The 16037-nt window shown below is 38.6% G+C and overlaps 1 protein-coding gene across 1 annotated transcript in view; it reads left to right on the forward strand.

Annotated features, from left to right (window-relative positions):
• Positions 1–16037, forward strand: part of APAF1 (apoptotic peptidase activating factor 1) — a 129550-nt gene that overhangs the window by 99518 nt on the left and 13995 nt on the right. Inside the window, exons 23-26 of the mRNA XM_049782865.1 lie at positions 6633–6752; positions 7078–7203; positions 9184–9309; positions 14045–14191. Of these exons, the coding sequence (XP_049638822.1) occupies positions 6633–6752; positions 7078–7203; positions 9184–9309; positions 14045–14191 (519 nt within the window). The remainder of the gene's footprint in view (positions 1–6632; positions 6753–7077; positions 7204–9183; positions 9310–14044; positions 14192–16037) is intronic.

Genomic DNA, 16037 nt, shown 5'->3' on the forward strand with positions numbered 1-16037 from the left:
CTCCTTATCTGAAGGGCTAACTAAATGGTTTGTACTTCTCAGGTCATTAGAGCTCCCATCTTCATTCCCTATGCATGGTGTTGTCCTGCTTTGTTTTCCTATTGCCACACTTGTAGTGTGGTTTTTACTATGTGCTGTGGTGGTGTTCATGGTCTAGATTAAGATGCAAAGCAGAGTGGCTGCGTTTCTCTGGCTCCACTCTTATTGGGCGGAAACAGCTTACCCTGTCCTGGGTCCTAAAGAGATTATGTTCACTGTCATCTTCTTGGCTGCCTCATGCAGAAAAGCAGGCAGGGAGCGAGACAGCAGGCTTTTCTAATCAAAGTACTTTTATTTTTGAACAGTCCTTGTGTCATCTGGTTTAAGGCTCTTTGCAATCTCTTCTGTTGTATGGAGTTGTTCTGCATTTCATCTTCCAGCTTACTAATTCTGTCCTCAGCTGCTGTTCCTCTGTTGGAGAGGCTTTCTAGTGAGGTTTTCATTTTGTCTATCGAGTTTTTCAGACTTGGTTTTTTTATTTAGAATTTTCTGCTTTCTATTTTCACATCCTCTTCATTCTTATTTGTAGTTCATTAAACTCTATCCATGGTTTCTTTGATTTTATGAGGATCCTCTATATTTCTTCTCTAAAATCCTTATCTGAGAGACTAAATAGGTGGTTGGTATTTTTCAGTTTATCAGAGCTGCCATCTTCATTCTCTATGCATTGTGTTGTCCTGCATTGTTTTCCCATTGTTTCGCTGGTAGTGTAGTGTTTCTACTTGTTTTTCTGGGGTTTATTTGCTAAGACATGTGTGCGATCATGGAGCGAAGCAGAGGGCCCACCCTCTCTGTCTCTTGTCATTCGTGGGTGGGGAAAGCTCACCTCTAAAGAAGTGCCCTCATGGTAAGATCTGGGTGGGGTGGCTCAAGGTCCAGGATGCAGCTGAGAATAGAGTTCACAATGTCTGCTGTGTGCCACAGCACACTGCAGGAATAAGGCTTCACCCATCGTGGGTGGGGACAGCTCACCTCTGAAGAAGTACCTTCAGGGAATGATCTAGGGGGGTGGCTCAAGGTTCAGGACAAGCAGAGAAGAAAGACTTCACAGTGTCTGCCATGTGCCAGTGTATACAGCAGTAATCATCCCTGTATATCATTTTTAACATTATATTCTTCAGTCTATAATTTCTATTTGGATCTTTCTGTAATTTATAATTTATTCATGCATCTGAGATTGTGTGTATGTATCTGTGTGTATGTGTATGTAGTGAGAACTGAATTCGGAAACTCACACATGCAAAACAGCTGTTCAAGTGCAAAGCCATATCTCTGGTCTTTGTTTAGCATCTTAATAAAATCATTTTGATTCCTTTTTAGGTAGTTTGCCTATCTTTATGTAAGATTTTATTTTGGGGATTTGCATTGCCTTTTTTGCTTGATAACATTTTCCTTTACATCAGGGTTTGCCTGATTCTCTGTTCTTACTTTAATGTATTAGTCAAATGTACTGCTCTTCTCTTCTGTTAGGAATGGTCTTACTTAGTCAATGTTTTGTGTTATCCAGGAGTATAGTTCCATGCCCCTGGTTCAGGCTTTTCAGTGGGGCTTACTCATGATCTAGTGATCTGGGAGAGGAATTCAAGTATATTTCCATGGGCGCTCTCATTGGCATGAAGTTACTGAGATAATACTTGTCAGTGTTTTGATTTTAGGATTAGCACAGAAGTGGTAAATGGAGGCAGATGGTGGCCAATCCTGGGTTCAGTACCTGGTACTATATGTGTCTTCTGAGCACTGTCAGGAGTAGACTGTGAGTTCCACCAGGTGTGATTCCAACCAACAAACTAAACAAACCAAAGTCAGGTTATTATCTTCTATGATTTACATGACTTTGAGCTCAGTGTTATTATACTGCATTACAGGGTGAGGATCAGGACAGGTTCTCTCTACTATTTGGTTCCAGTTCCACTGATTATTTTTATTGATATTTTTACACCAGTCCTCAATACTCAGGGGCTCTAGGGATTTGTCTTTGCTGCATAGACTCAGGCTCTCAAATTCTGGACACAAGGCAAAACCCTTATGCCAGTTCCCAAAGAAAACTTCTGTTCTTAGGAATCACTTTTTGTTGTAAGTCTCTGTCCCTATTGAAGTACTTTATTGGGGAAAGCTTCTCTCTCTCCTTCCCATCTTCTTTGTTAGCCTCCTTTTATTTTCTATTGCAAGAGCTCCAGTTGTTGATTTGCAGGCCTCTTTCCTTGTTAATTGTTTCCTGTGCAGTTGATCTGTTGTGTTCATGAGGAGGAAAGTTTTGTTTTTTTTTTTTTCCTATGCTGTCATCTAGAAACTTCTCTAGATAATGTCCTTTTATTTAGCTTATATGTGTATAAACATATAACGTGTATAAATATGGATTTTCTCACAGAAGCAGTATTTAATTATTCTAATTAAAAAGTATTTTGGAACAGTACTTTTGTTGTTTCTTTGTGAGTTTTATATAATTGGAAGAAACTTGGCTTTTGTACAGAAACTTGCTCATTATAGGCTCCCAGAAGCCTATATGAAACTTGAGGTAATATTAACCTTTCTGCCATTCCAGATGGAATGGATAAGACTAAAATATACCCAATGAAATTCTTCTGAGATATTCTATATCATGTAGCTTTTTTGGTCAAAAGCTAAATTCATTGGTTTTATAACTCACTTGAGGCTTATAATATATTCTCAACCAGAGAGAAATAATTTCTAGGAATATTTTTAGAATTTGTATTAAATTATTTTTAGAAATTTGAATTGTGTTGTATCCTTTTTCTCCTCTACCAAGAATACTTTTTTACATTTGTAGTGTTTTAATGAATATATATATTTTAGATATATTTTAATGAATATATATAGCTATCATATAGTTTATATGATAATATTTTATAATATAAATACAGATACATGTATATACATTATATGCATTATATATTTATATATACATATCTGTATTTTATAATATATACATATTTTGTTATACTACTATTATAACAAAAGCCCTTGTAGGTATTTTCAAGAAAAGGCTTGTAAGGCTGTTGTTTTATATTTTTAGTAACTTAGTAAAAAATTTGTTTTCCCTCCAGCTTTATTGATGACATTTTATCTATATTTAAATGATACAGTGTAATGATTTGATGTTCAAGTAAACACACAATCAAATTAATTAAAACAACTATATCATCTCACATAGTTACCATTTTGGAATTTTCTTTTGATCATCTGTATCCCCAGTGCCTGGAATATAGTAATTCAATCAATTTTTGTTAAGTTGAACTAAATTATTACCAGCATTTGAAAATTTATAATTCCTAATTATAGCATTGAGAGCTGTGAAAACTGGTAGCTTTTGATTCTTTACTTAGAGGTAAATAAATTACAAGTAGTAGTAATATTTATCTAAACAAAGTAGAAGAATGTGTTGATTCTTGAATGCTTAAGAAGATTGTTTTTCTGGAATTCCTTGTGGAGGTGCCAAGGATTCACCTCTGCTATGCTGGATCAGAGGAGTCAATGATGTCCGGTATTAGGTTCCCTACTTCCTCCAGAAAAGGTTCCATACCCATAGCAATCTGTTTCTACCCATGCCATAACTCAACTGTTGCTATCTCTTCTCTGCCTGACAAACAGATGGCACAGATGCCCTGAAATCCTGCTCCTGAGAATTAGCATTTTATGTCAGAGAAATGGGGAGATCTAAGAGCCATGGCTCAGGATGGAGGGTGACTGCTAAATATAGGGAATGAAGGAGCAACGAAGGGAATAAAATTTTATTTCTTTTACAGTTCTACCTCAGTCTACTAAGAAAGGCTTTATAGAAATTTTCCTTTTTAATTCTCACCAGTCAGAAACTAAACTCAGAATATTACTAATGAGCATATCTATGAATAGCTGATTCTTTTATTTTCTTGTTCCTGCTATCAAAAATAGAAGATAATTCTATTGAGGCCTGCCTGGTTATCTGCAGCTCAGAAATCTAACTTCATCAGGTCCACTGATGAATATCTTCCCAGCCTTTTCCCTACTACTGTTCTTTCTTCTTTTGATATATCCAGATTGAACTCAGAACAGGTCCCTGAAATCTTCATTTTTTTTCTTTCTAATTTTTTTTTAACTTCTGTGCTCAAATTCAAGCATACATTGCCTTCCTTGAAAACACATCATTTTGGGAATTGTACGTCAAAGCTATTCCCAAGGCCTACTTGCCTACATTATATGAACTGTCTCCTATTAGTCTTTTTTTGTTTTTTTGTTTTTGTTTTTGTTTTTTTGGGCCACACTCGGTGACTCTCAGGGTTTACTCCTGGCTATGCACTCAGAAATCGCTCCTGGCCAGGGGGACCATACGGGATGCCAGGGATCAAATTCAGGTTTGTCCTGGATCAGCCACCTGCAAGGCAAACACGCTACTGCTGCACTATTGCTCCGGCCCCTCCATTAGACATTTTTATATTTTTTAATTTATTTTTTTGGGGGGGGCCACACCTGATGATGCTCAGGGGTTACTCCTGGCTATGCGCTCAAACTTGGAGACATATGGGATGCCAGAGGATCAGACCAGGGTCAATCCTAGGCTAGCACTGGCAAGGCAGACAGCTCCCCTATTAGTCTTTTTTTAAAGACTTGCTTTTTTGAGTTCTATAGAACTTTATTTCCCTCCCTCCCTCCCTCCCTCCCTCCCTCCCTCCCTCCCTCCCTCCCTCCCTCCCTCCCTTCCTTCCTTCCTTCCTTCCTTCCTTCCTTCCTTCCTTCCTTCCTTCCTTCCTTCCTTCCTTCCTTCCTCCCTTCCTCCCTCCCTCCCTTCCTCCCTCCCTTCCCTCCCTTCCCTCCTTTCCTTTCTTTCCTCCCTCTCCCTCCCTCCCTCCCTTCCTTCCCTCCCCCTTCCTTCCTCCCCCCTCCCTCCTAGTATCATCATTTTTATTGTTTTGGTGTTAAGAGTAACACCTGGTGGTGCTCAGATCGTACTCGTCTGAGTTTCTTTAGGGATCTCTCCTGGCAGTGCTCAGAGGATGATATGAGGTGCCAGGTGTCAAACATGAGTGAGCTACATTAGGGAAAACATAAGCTCTCTTAAGCTTGGACATTTCAGGGCTTGTGTTGAAGTTATTTTGATCAACTGACCTTTCTAGGCAATAGGGCAGGATGAATTATAGCTTCTGTAGAACTAGAACATGCAGACTTGTTTGGCTTGTGACACTTAGGAATATGTGAATTTGTTAATTGGGATAAATGACTTTAAAAATTTCATCAGATGGTAAGTTCATAACACACTGTGGCTTTTATCTGTCTTCTGTTATAATTAGCTGGTGTCCAAGCAACAACAACAAAATACCCAGATTTATTTAGGAGAAAAATGTATTGTTTTGTCCTAATAAAGGTAACTATTTTTTTTCTCTGTTAAATGTTGACACCATTTTTCCTTACCACTCTTTTTTTTTTTTTGCTGAAAAGTCATAAAGATCAAAGAATTTTAGGGGGCTGGAGAGATAGCATGGAGGTAAGGCGTTTGCCTTGCATGCAGAATGACTATGGTTCGAATCCCGGCATCCCACATGGTCCCCTGAGCCTGCCAGGAGTGATTTCTGAGCGTAGAGCCAGGAGTAACCCCCTGAGTGCTGCTGGGTGTGACCCTGCACCCCCCAAAAAAAGATTTTTAGGAGCTAGAGTGATAATATAGTGAGTAAGGTGCTTGTCTTGCACGTATGGGTTCAATTCCTGGCATCATAAAGTGATCCCAGAGCCCTACCAGGAGATCCCTGAACTCAGAGCCAGAAGTAAGCAGTGAGAACACTGGGTGTAACCCCATGACAAAAAAAAATACAACAACAAAATAAAAAGATTTTTTAAGTCCTGAAGGATAAGGAGCTAAGGTACTTGCCTGGCTTGTGGCTGGCCCTGGTTCGATCTTGCATATGGACTAGGAAGCACTGCCAGGGGTCATTCCTGAGCAGAGAACCATGAATAGTTCCTCCAGGTGTTAGGGTTTAAATTAACCACCCAAGTCAATGCTGAGAATCAAATACCATCTCCAATAATGTAAGGTGCAGAAGGAAGTTTATTAGGCTAGCCAAGATCCAAGTCTCATCCAACACAGTGAAGTCTTGACAAGGACCCTGATTCAGTTATTCAAGCAGTTTATATAGAATTTACAAACTTAAACAAGTCAAGCAGTTAATTGGTTAATACAAACAGTTCATCCTCCACAGCATACATGATTGGCCCATTTCCATTTGCACACAGATCATATCATTCCTTTGTTGACACAACTTTATGTCAAGGGGTTCAATTCTGGTGAACATTCTGAACTCACCTAGTTCCTCTATTTCAGCAGAACAGGGAGGATCCTGACCTTTAAAGGGTACATTCTTTATTTTTTTCCCCTGAACTAACTCCCTCTGCCTATGGGGAAGGGGTAGAGTGGAAAAATACTGTGAGCCGGTACTTTCAACCTATCTCAAAAATTACTTTATTGGGTTTTGGGACCATCTTGATCCTAGGTCCAGGAGTGGCCAATCTCACCCTTCATCACCCGCAAAATGATGAGTGACTTCCTCTATTCCAGTAGAATATTATTGGGGGAGACTACTAACAAATTTATTTCTTTTGATATTCAGGTCTGGAATTGGCAGTCAGAGGAGTATGTTTTTCTGCAAGCACATCAGGAAACAGTAAAAGATTTTAGGCTCTTGAAAGATTCAAGACTCCTTTCTTGGTCATTTGATGGAACAGTGAAGGTAATTTAAAATAGGCTTCTTCGAAAAAAAATAATTCTAATACTGCCGTTATTATATTGTGATAGCCTAAAGTAGCCTGAAGTAATGTAACTACTTAAATTTTTATTTAGATAAAATGAATTTTTACTTGAGTTTTAGAATTTCTATTTTCTCTTACTTTTTCTCTTTTACTGTTGTCACTTAAAATCTGTTACTTGAAATTTGTACAAAAATCACTTAAGGAAGAGAATAACCAGCTCTTATAGATGTATCTCCTAGCTGATTGATTATGCTCAGTAATATAAAAGGTTTTTATAAGTGTAAACATTTGAATTTTTTTATAAAGGTATGGAATATTATTACTGGAAAAATAGAAAAAGACTTTGTTTGTCATCAGGATACAGTACTTTCTTGTGATATATCTGTGGATGCTGCCAAGTTTTCATCTACTTCTACTGACAAGACTGCAAAGGTTGGTGAGTCATTTGAAATGTGTTTCCATAGACTTTGGAATTGATTATTCTTATGAGTCCAGGTAATATTCTGCAATAGAGTACTGAGTTTCTGTCTACATGTTTGTCTCATATTTTTTGAGTCCTCATAGAATGCCCATTGTTACTCAGTTCTTGTCAAATGAAATGACATTAGGATAGTTGATTTTTCCCTTACTAATTACTTTTTGTCTATTTCTAACAAAATGCAATTTCTACTCCATCAAAGGGCAAGAAAAAAATACTGAGATTTGCATTTAATTGCATATCCATAGTAACTTTTTATATGATTGATGTAAGTAGGTGCTTTTGAAATCACTTTTCTATGAAATGATGCTTCTTGACTGGGGGACATTGAATACTTCATTTTCTCACTTCATCTTTGTTAATAACATTATTATATATCCATCTTTCCAGATGGATGGATATTGGAAATTTGCCTCATTGTTCTCTCAGTACTGAACTTCTTCTGTGTTCTTCAAGCTAAAGTTTACTTTAGCTTGATATAACCTAGTAGAACATTTTCTTTATCTAGCTGTTCATATAACTATTCATAGATCTATATTCCTAACTAAACTATATGCTTTTCAAGGACATTGTATTCATGCATCTCCATACCACCAGATTTTAGTTCAATGTCCTAGGCCATGGTAGGTTTTAGGAAGCTGCATTTTTAAAACCTACTGGAAATCAAACCTAGAGCCTTTCTCATGTAAGGCAAGTCTCTTCTACTGAGCAGTATGTTCAGTTGCTTTAGAATATAGTCATTTTATAGTAGTGCTTATTAAATGGTGATACCAAAACAATGAAAGAAGACTATTAGACAGACAAGGACATTTGTCTGTCAAGATAGTAGGATAGTATAGTGATTTACCTTTAACGGACATTGGCTATATGTTCCTCTCTGTGCTGAGAATTTTACTCTGTTATTTTATCTAATTTTCGCACTTTAAGTACTATTATTATTATTATTATCTTTTGGCCAGTGGGGTTGGGACACACCTGGTGGTATTTGGGGGTCTACTCCTGCTCCCAATGTTGCTCTGGGGACCATGCTGCTCAGAGTTCACTCCCTGCAGTACTTGGAAATTGAACCAGTCTGCTGCATCAAGGCAAACACTTGGACTTACTATCTCTTCAAATCCCGGCTCCATTTTAGGTACCTAAAATTAGGGGTCTTAGATGTAGAAATTCAAGGGGGAAAATATAGAAATGAGAAAATAGAAAATGAGAAAATATAGATTGTCCTAGGTGAGGGGGAATTAGTCAAGTGAAACTAGGCCTCAGACTCAGGCTGTCTCCATCCACGAAGTCAGCGTTTTCCAACCACTGTGCTGCGGCACACTAGTGTGCTGTGAGATATTGTCTGGTGTGCCATGGGAAAAATTTCAATTTCATCCATAACACGCAGCTTTGGCTTACAAATAGATAAATCATTAGATTATTTCATAATAAAGTAATTATAAAATAATTCTTTGTGTTTATTTGATTCCTATTCAAAAGAATTACTTTATATATAGTCAATATAGGTATAGATTAATTTTTTTTAACATTTTCTAATACTGTTGTGCCTCGTAATTTTTTTTCATGAAACAAGTGTGTCTTTGCACAAAAAAGGTTGAAAAACACTGCAGTAAATGAAAGAAGACCTTGGTCTTTCTTGAGCTCATATCTCTTTCACCAAGTACTCTTAATTGATTTGGTGTTTCTCTAAGTAGAAGGTGAAGGAAGTGATGACTTTTTTCTTGAGCTAAAGTTAATGTAGAAGTTAAAGGGAAATGCAGAAAAATGAACCGGGTTGTAAGCTGGATTTTGGGCTTCATAAAAGTGCTTAAATTGTTGAATGTTAGGTCTTCCTTGTGGCTGAATTTATGATTAACTAGACCTCCAGACAGGAGTGGCAGATACTTGCTTATTTTAGGGGGATTTCCTCTTCCTAAGCAATCTGAATTGCCTTCTAGATCTGGAGTTTTGAACAGTTTTCGCCTCTTCATGAATTGATGGGCCACAAGGGCTGTGTGCGATGCTCTGTCTTCTCCATGGACACGACCCTGCTGGCGACTGGGGATGACAACGGAGAGATCCGGGTAAGAGCTTGTTTGCTGCCCTGAAACATTGCTGATGGAGGGACCTATGCTTACCAGGCTTACACCCTGGGCTCTTGACTTATTGTGTGCATAGCAGCCACTCCACTGCAGAAAGAACTCATTTTAAAGTTAGAGTGAAGATATCCTAATTATTTGCAGTAGGGGCTCTGCTATTAACTTGACAATGATTCACCTTAATTCTTAGATTTGAATGAAAGGTTGTTTTGAATAGCAGATTTTGAGAAAAATAATTTTGTAGATTATAAATGATTTGCAAATTCTGTTCTTTTCAGCACTGAAAGAAATGATCTCTACCCATTAAATGATCAACACTGAAATAATGATCTTTAACCATGACTAGATTAGTCAACTCTGACTAATATAATGAAACCCTTACATTTTAAAAACAATTTTTAGTTGAATCATACACATTTACAAAAGTTGATGGTTAGTTTCAGTCATAGTCTAATACTCTTCCCTTTACCTGTGTACACTTTCCATTTTTTTCCCATCACCCCCCCCACCTGCATCTAGCTATGGCAGATACTATTCTGTCTCTGTCTCTGTCTCTGTCTCTCTCACACATGCACACACATACACATGCACACATACATTTACTATGTTTTATCCTGCAAATGAGTGTGGTCTTTCTAGGAGAGAGCTCTGCCTTATTTTCTTCCCTAGTTTTCTCCATTTGGGCCTATCAGATTTTTCCCAGAGAAATTTACACATGCTAATTCCAGCTACTTCTTTGTTACATATGATGTGTTCTGTTGTTTGCAGTTTTGGGGTTATTGTCAGGCAGCTCCTGGGCCAGCTTTCTCAGGACTACATAGTAGCTTTTCAGTAGAGCTGGGTGCAATAGTTCAGTAGAGCTGGGTGCTCTGTTCTCTGCAGGAATTGGAGAGAAGGACATTTGTGAGGGCTAGGTCTGTAGCAGGCGGCGGGGGTGGGGGTGGGGGGTGGGGGTGAGGGTGTCTAGGCAGCTTACTCAGCTGGCCCTCTACTCTTCTGTACTCACTCCAACTCACAGGGTGAAGAGCACATCCAGATGAATAGTGAAGTAGTTCAATAAACTTTCCCAGTTTTTATTTCTATTTTGGGCTTGAAAACACTTAGAGATTTCAGTTTTTGCTCAAATTTTGGAGTAGAATAATAACACAGTCAGAGGACTGAGGACAGAGAGTTTCTGTCATAGTTCTGCAAGGGACATAGGGAAGGATAAGGGCTGTTGCCATAGTTTAATTTCTGATAAAGCTAATCCTCCTGGTGATTTCACATATTCACCTAGTATTACTTATTTTTAGTTTTTGGGCCACACCTAGTGCTGCTCAGTGATTACGCCTGGCTCTGCACTCAGAAATTATTCTTGTGGGCTCAGACGACCATATGGGATGCTGGGGATTGAACTTGGGTCTGATGTGTGCAAGGTAGGCTCCCTACCTGCTCTACTGTTGTTCCAGCCCCAGATACTATTTTAGTAATGACTGTGATTACCATGCTACACCTTCCATCCTAGAGAATCATACTGTGACTGATAGTTTGTATCTTCTGGCCCCTTTATGCATTTTTACCCACCCTTAATCTTGCACTGTGGCAATCACCTGTCTGTTTTGTGTCTAGGAGTTGGTTGAGGTTCTTTGTTGTTAATGATTTAGAGCATATGTGTGAGATCAGGTGACACTTGTCTTTATCTGAGTTATTTATTTCACTTAGCATAATGCCCTCAAAGCCATCTCTGTGTTGTTACAAATGGCAAGATTTTCTTCTTTGCTACATCTGAATGATGTTCATTGTACACACATATACACATACACATTTTTTATCCATTCATCTACTTTGGACACTGGTTATCTCCATATCTTGATTTTTTTAACATTACATTTTAGTCATTCCTTTATTCTTTGCTGTGCTAGGGACTGCACCTAGGTCAAAGGCATGCATATATGAGGCATGCAGTTTGTCTTTGAGTTACATCCTGGCTCCAATAATTTACGTTTCATTTTATTTTCTTGCACTGTTTGTGACTTGAACCTACATCTTTATCTATGTCAGGCATGTAATTTTACATGTATTCTTAAATCTCTTGTCCTTATTTTTTATTTTTCCTATCTTTTTTGAGTTAAGTACATGGAATAACAGGATTCTCATCAGTTACTTACTTTGAGTAATTTGGGTTTTTTTTTGTATTAAATGATAAGTATTATAACTATTTTTATTTACTGATTTGTTTTTTGTGGGGAGGGGTTATATCTAGTAGTGCTCAGGGCCTACTCTTGGCTCAATGCTCAGGGGTTACTCCCAGTGATACACAGAAGACCATGTGGTAGCAAGGATTGAAACTGGGTCTCCAACATGCAGGGCATGTGCTCTAGCCTATCAAACTATTTACTTGAATTGTATTCATGCTTGGGGGACCATGGTGATGCTGGAAATTGTGCTTCCACATGTGAAGCATGTGCTTCAACTTTTCTGTTGAGTTTATCAAAGACTTCTATTTTCATCTGTTCACATGTCTTGAGTACTTTTTCCATTGCCTGTTCGTTTGTCTTAAGGTTCTTTTCCAATTTCTTTTGTTGTGTTGAGTTTTTCTGCATCACATCTTCCAGTACTCCGATTCTCTCCTCAGCTGCTGATACCCTGTTAACGAGGCTATCCATTGAGTTTTTCAGTTGAGCAACCATGTTTTTCAGATCTGTTATTTCAGTTTGGAGTTTTCTGATTTCTGTCTTTGTGTTCTGTTCAGATCGATCTATGCTTTTTTTTGAGTTCTACGAACATATTCCATATTTCTATTCTAAACTCCTTATCTGAAAGGTTAATCAGGTGGTTGGAATTTATTAGGTCATCCGAGCTTTCGTCTTCATTCTCTGTGGATGGTGTTTGCCTGCGAGGTTTCCCCATTGTCACGCTTGTAGTGTGATTTTTCCTGCGTGTTGTGGTGGGGTTCATTGGTTAGATAGAGTGCGCGGCCGCGAAGCTACCTCTAGTTGACAGTCCTCAGAGTGAACAAAGGCACAGCAGGGCGGAGCCTCCACAGGCTAGAGACCTCAGCTTATTGGACAACGACCCCCCGCAGCCAGAATGTACTTACTCAGCAGCTTCAAAATGCAGTGTTTTGGGGGTGCGCTCCCTAGGCCTCTGAGGAAACCTTCGGGAATTCAGAAGCACAGGAAGACAGGTGTAGAAGAAGTTTCGTGCTTCAACTTTTTTAATGATCTCAGTAGCCCTATATTTTTATTTTTATTAAAAAATTCCTCCATCTACTCAGCCAATTCAATTTTGTTTGTAAGACATTCAACAACAAAAACAAATATAAACATTTTCTCTAAGAGATGCAGAATAGATACATATAATTAGAGATTAGTAATCAAGAATTTAAAAAAGCGGGCCGGGCGGTGGCGCTGGAGGTAAGGTGCCTGCCTTGCCTGCGCTAGCCTAGGACGGACCGCGGTTCGATCCCCCGGCGTCCCATATGGTCCCCCAAGAAGCCAGGAGCAACTTCTGAGTGCATAGCCAGGAGTAACCCCTGAGCATCACAGGGTGTGGCCCAAAAACAAAAAAAAACAAAAAAAAAAAAAAAAAAGAATTTAAAAAAGCTAAACCAAAGAAATAGTAAATCTAGACAAATACTGTTAATACTTGATTGTTGCTTGAATGTGGGGGTCCTGATCCTGATACCCAGCACCACATGTTCTCCCAAGCAGCACCAGCATTATCACTGGGTCAATACTTCGGGCATACACAGTTGAGCCAAATTTCTCCATAAGTGGCCCTGGGCCCACAGAGCACTGCTTTGGGAGACTTCTTCCCACCACTATGCCCATAATCATGTGCCAACTTTAGATCTCCTAAGGATTTTCCCTTGTTTTTACATTTTTTTTATGATTTTCCAGTGATCTACCATTGATTAGCAATACTGTAGAATATAATAATATATTACATAATATCTATATAATAGTATAGCTTTAAACCTGTATGTATAATGTCTTCTGCATCCCACCCCCAAAGTTCCAATGCCTTCTCATCACCAAAAAGCCCCTTCCACCCATTCTCCCATCCCTGTCTTTTCCCTCTGACATTCACTATGGTTTTCATTTTAGAGGTTTTGTAGGCTTTTGTCAATCATTTGCTATAGTTATATTCCACAGATGAGTGAAATCACAGATGTGTGAAATAAATGAATTACATATTGAATGTGGGTGTAACACCTGGCAGCATTCAGAGGTTACTCCTACCTCTGTGCTCAAAAGTTACTCCTGGCAGGCTCTAAGGACTATATGGGATGCTGGGGATAGAACCTGGGTTGGCCACATACAAGGCAAACTTTCTCTCTGCTGTGCGATCACTCCAGCCCCTTAATGTGCTATTATAATATTTTTATATTCAGACAGTGTACAGTCTAAAATATTTCTGAATAGTACTTGTATTAAATTGATTAACAATTTTGGTGTTTGGGCCACACCCACATTGTGATCAGGACTTACTCTTGGCTCTGCACTTAGGGTTCATTCCTGATGGGTTCTGGACCATATGGGATGCCAGGGACCAAAACCAGATCAACTGTGTGCAAGACAAACACCCTTCCCACTGTACTATTTATTACTCTGGTCCCTCTTTAAAATATAGTTTATATATATTTTAAAGAAGGATTTTCATATATGTTTCAGTTGTTTGATACATAGTTAAGTTTCTGAGTAACCCATCTAATGAATTGTGTATTGTTTTTACACAGATATGGAATGTCTCCAACGGTGAGTTGCTTCATTTGTGTGCTCCAGTTTCAATAGAAGGAGGAACAGCTACTCATGGAGGCTGGGTGACTGACCTTTGTTTCTCTCCAGATAGCAGAATTCTTGTTTCTGCTGGAGGATATCTTAAGGTAAGAGTTCACTACAAAGAATGGTGAGAGCAGTTAGGAAAATAACTACACTAACAACTATCATGACAGTCTTGATGAGTGAGAGATGTAGAATATCTGTCTTGAATACAGGCAAGGATTAGGAAGGAAGGGGGGCATAGGTGGTGGGAATGTTGCACTGGTGTAGGGGGGATGTTCTGTTTATGACTGAAACCCAACTACAATCATGCTTATAATCACGGTGCTTAAATATTTTATTAAAAAAAAAAGATTGCTCAAGGAAAAACAGCAAACAGCCTGTCTCCTACTTCCCCATTTGTTTTCCATTCCTGTTTTTCAGATGGGTCTTCTACAGTCCAGAAGGGAAGGCAGTACTGTTTTTCTGTTCTGTGGTGATGAGGCTGAAGTCTAGGAATTGGTTTCCTCATAAAAGTCAGTCCAGACATTCTGGATGGGGTGAGAGGGAGGAAGAAGAGGGAGAAGAGGAGAGGAGAGAGTAGGGGAGTGGAGGAGAGGAGAGAAAAGAAAAAATGTATGTCCCAGAGACAGGCAGGGGAGAAAGCATAAAGGAGGATGGGAGGGAAATTGGAGACATCAGTGGTGGGAAATGTACACTGGTAAAGGGTATTGTATATTGTATGACTTTAACTGTGGAAAAAACAACAACACATGTATTATGAACAATCTTATAGCCATGGTGTTTAAATAAAGTAGTTAATAAAAAAAAAGTCAGAAGGGTTAGATGATCAAAATGATGAAGAGAGAGTGAGGTGCTTAATTTTATTTTTCACTCCATTGTTGGCTATTATTCACTTCATTATTTTGGTTGAAAATCTTTAAATTTTTGTTAATAAAATGTGTTTCCTTCTTAATTGATAATAATAGAAAGAGCCTCTCTGAGCTGCCCTCAATGCATCCTTGTTGCCTCTCTCTCTCCAGCCTTGCTATTGTTTCTCCCAAATAGCAGCCCCTCTGATATGGGTGTGTCTGACCATCCAGGTGAGATAAACAGGAAGTTGGGGGTGGGGATACCACATTCTCCACCTTTTTGCTTTATAAAACAAAAAAAGAATGAGAAGTTACAAATCTCCACTCAAGGCAGGAACTCCATATCAGAACTTAAAGTCTCAAAAGTTTAAATTGTATATAGTTCTTCCCAACACTATCATCTTTTTCCATATCTTATACCTATCACAAAATTTTTTTGTGAGCATAAACATTTTAGAACTTTTCTGCAGAAGCACTTATAGTTTGAAAATTCTTAGCTTATTACACCAAGCACTGTTAATAAGTCTAGAACGACCAAGTTCCTTTTCATAAACTTCTCTAAACAAAGTCACAAGATCATTTCTGCAGATAATACAGTTTGAAAATAGGCTGCTACATAAGATACACAATAAAACGTCATAGTGTTAGGGTCTGGGAAAAATCCCCATCCTCAGGGCGCCTGAGAGTTCCAGGGAATGACTTAGAGACTATGCAAGAGCACAGATGAGATTTTATTCTGGATCCAGGGTCAGTGCCCTGGGACAGATCCCAAAGCAAAGACCTCAAGCTTTGTCTGAGCAAGGTTTATATAGATCATTTCTTAAAGGAACAGTGTCATCATTTCTTACAGGCGCAGACGCAGTTTGTGCATTTTTACATCATAACTTAGTTAAAAGAAGGAAACATATTCAATGAACAAAGAGATGGTCATTAAAATTATCAACCCAGTGTTACAAATTGCAGGTGTCAGCTTATCACAGTGGGTCAGGATGGGAACAACCTGGCCTTGTTATTTACAGAGAAGAAAGGGGATCACTAAAACTCAAGGTTCAAATGTAGCTAATTGTTAGATTCCTTTGCACAGAGTGGCACATACGTC

Source organism: Suncus etruscus, chromosome 11 (assembly GCF_024139225.1).
Source record: "Suncus etruscus isolate mSunEtr1 chromosome 11, mSunEtr1.pri.cur, whole genome shotgun sequence".
Classification (NCBI taxonomy): Eukaryota; Metazoa; Chordata; class Mammalia; order Eulipotyphla; family Soricidae; genus Suncus; species Suncus etruscus.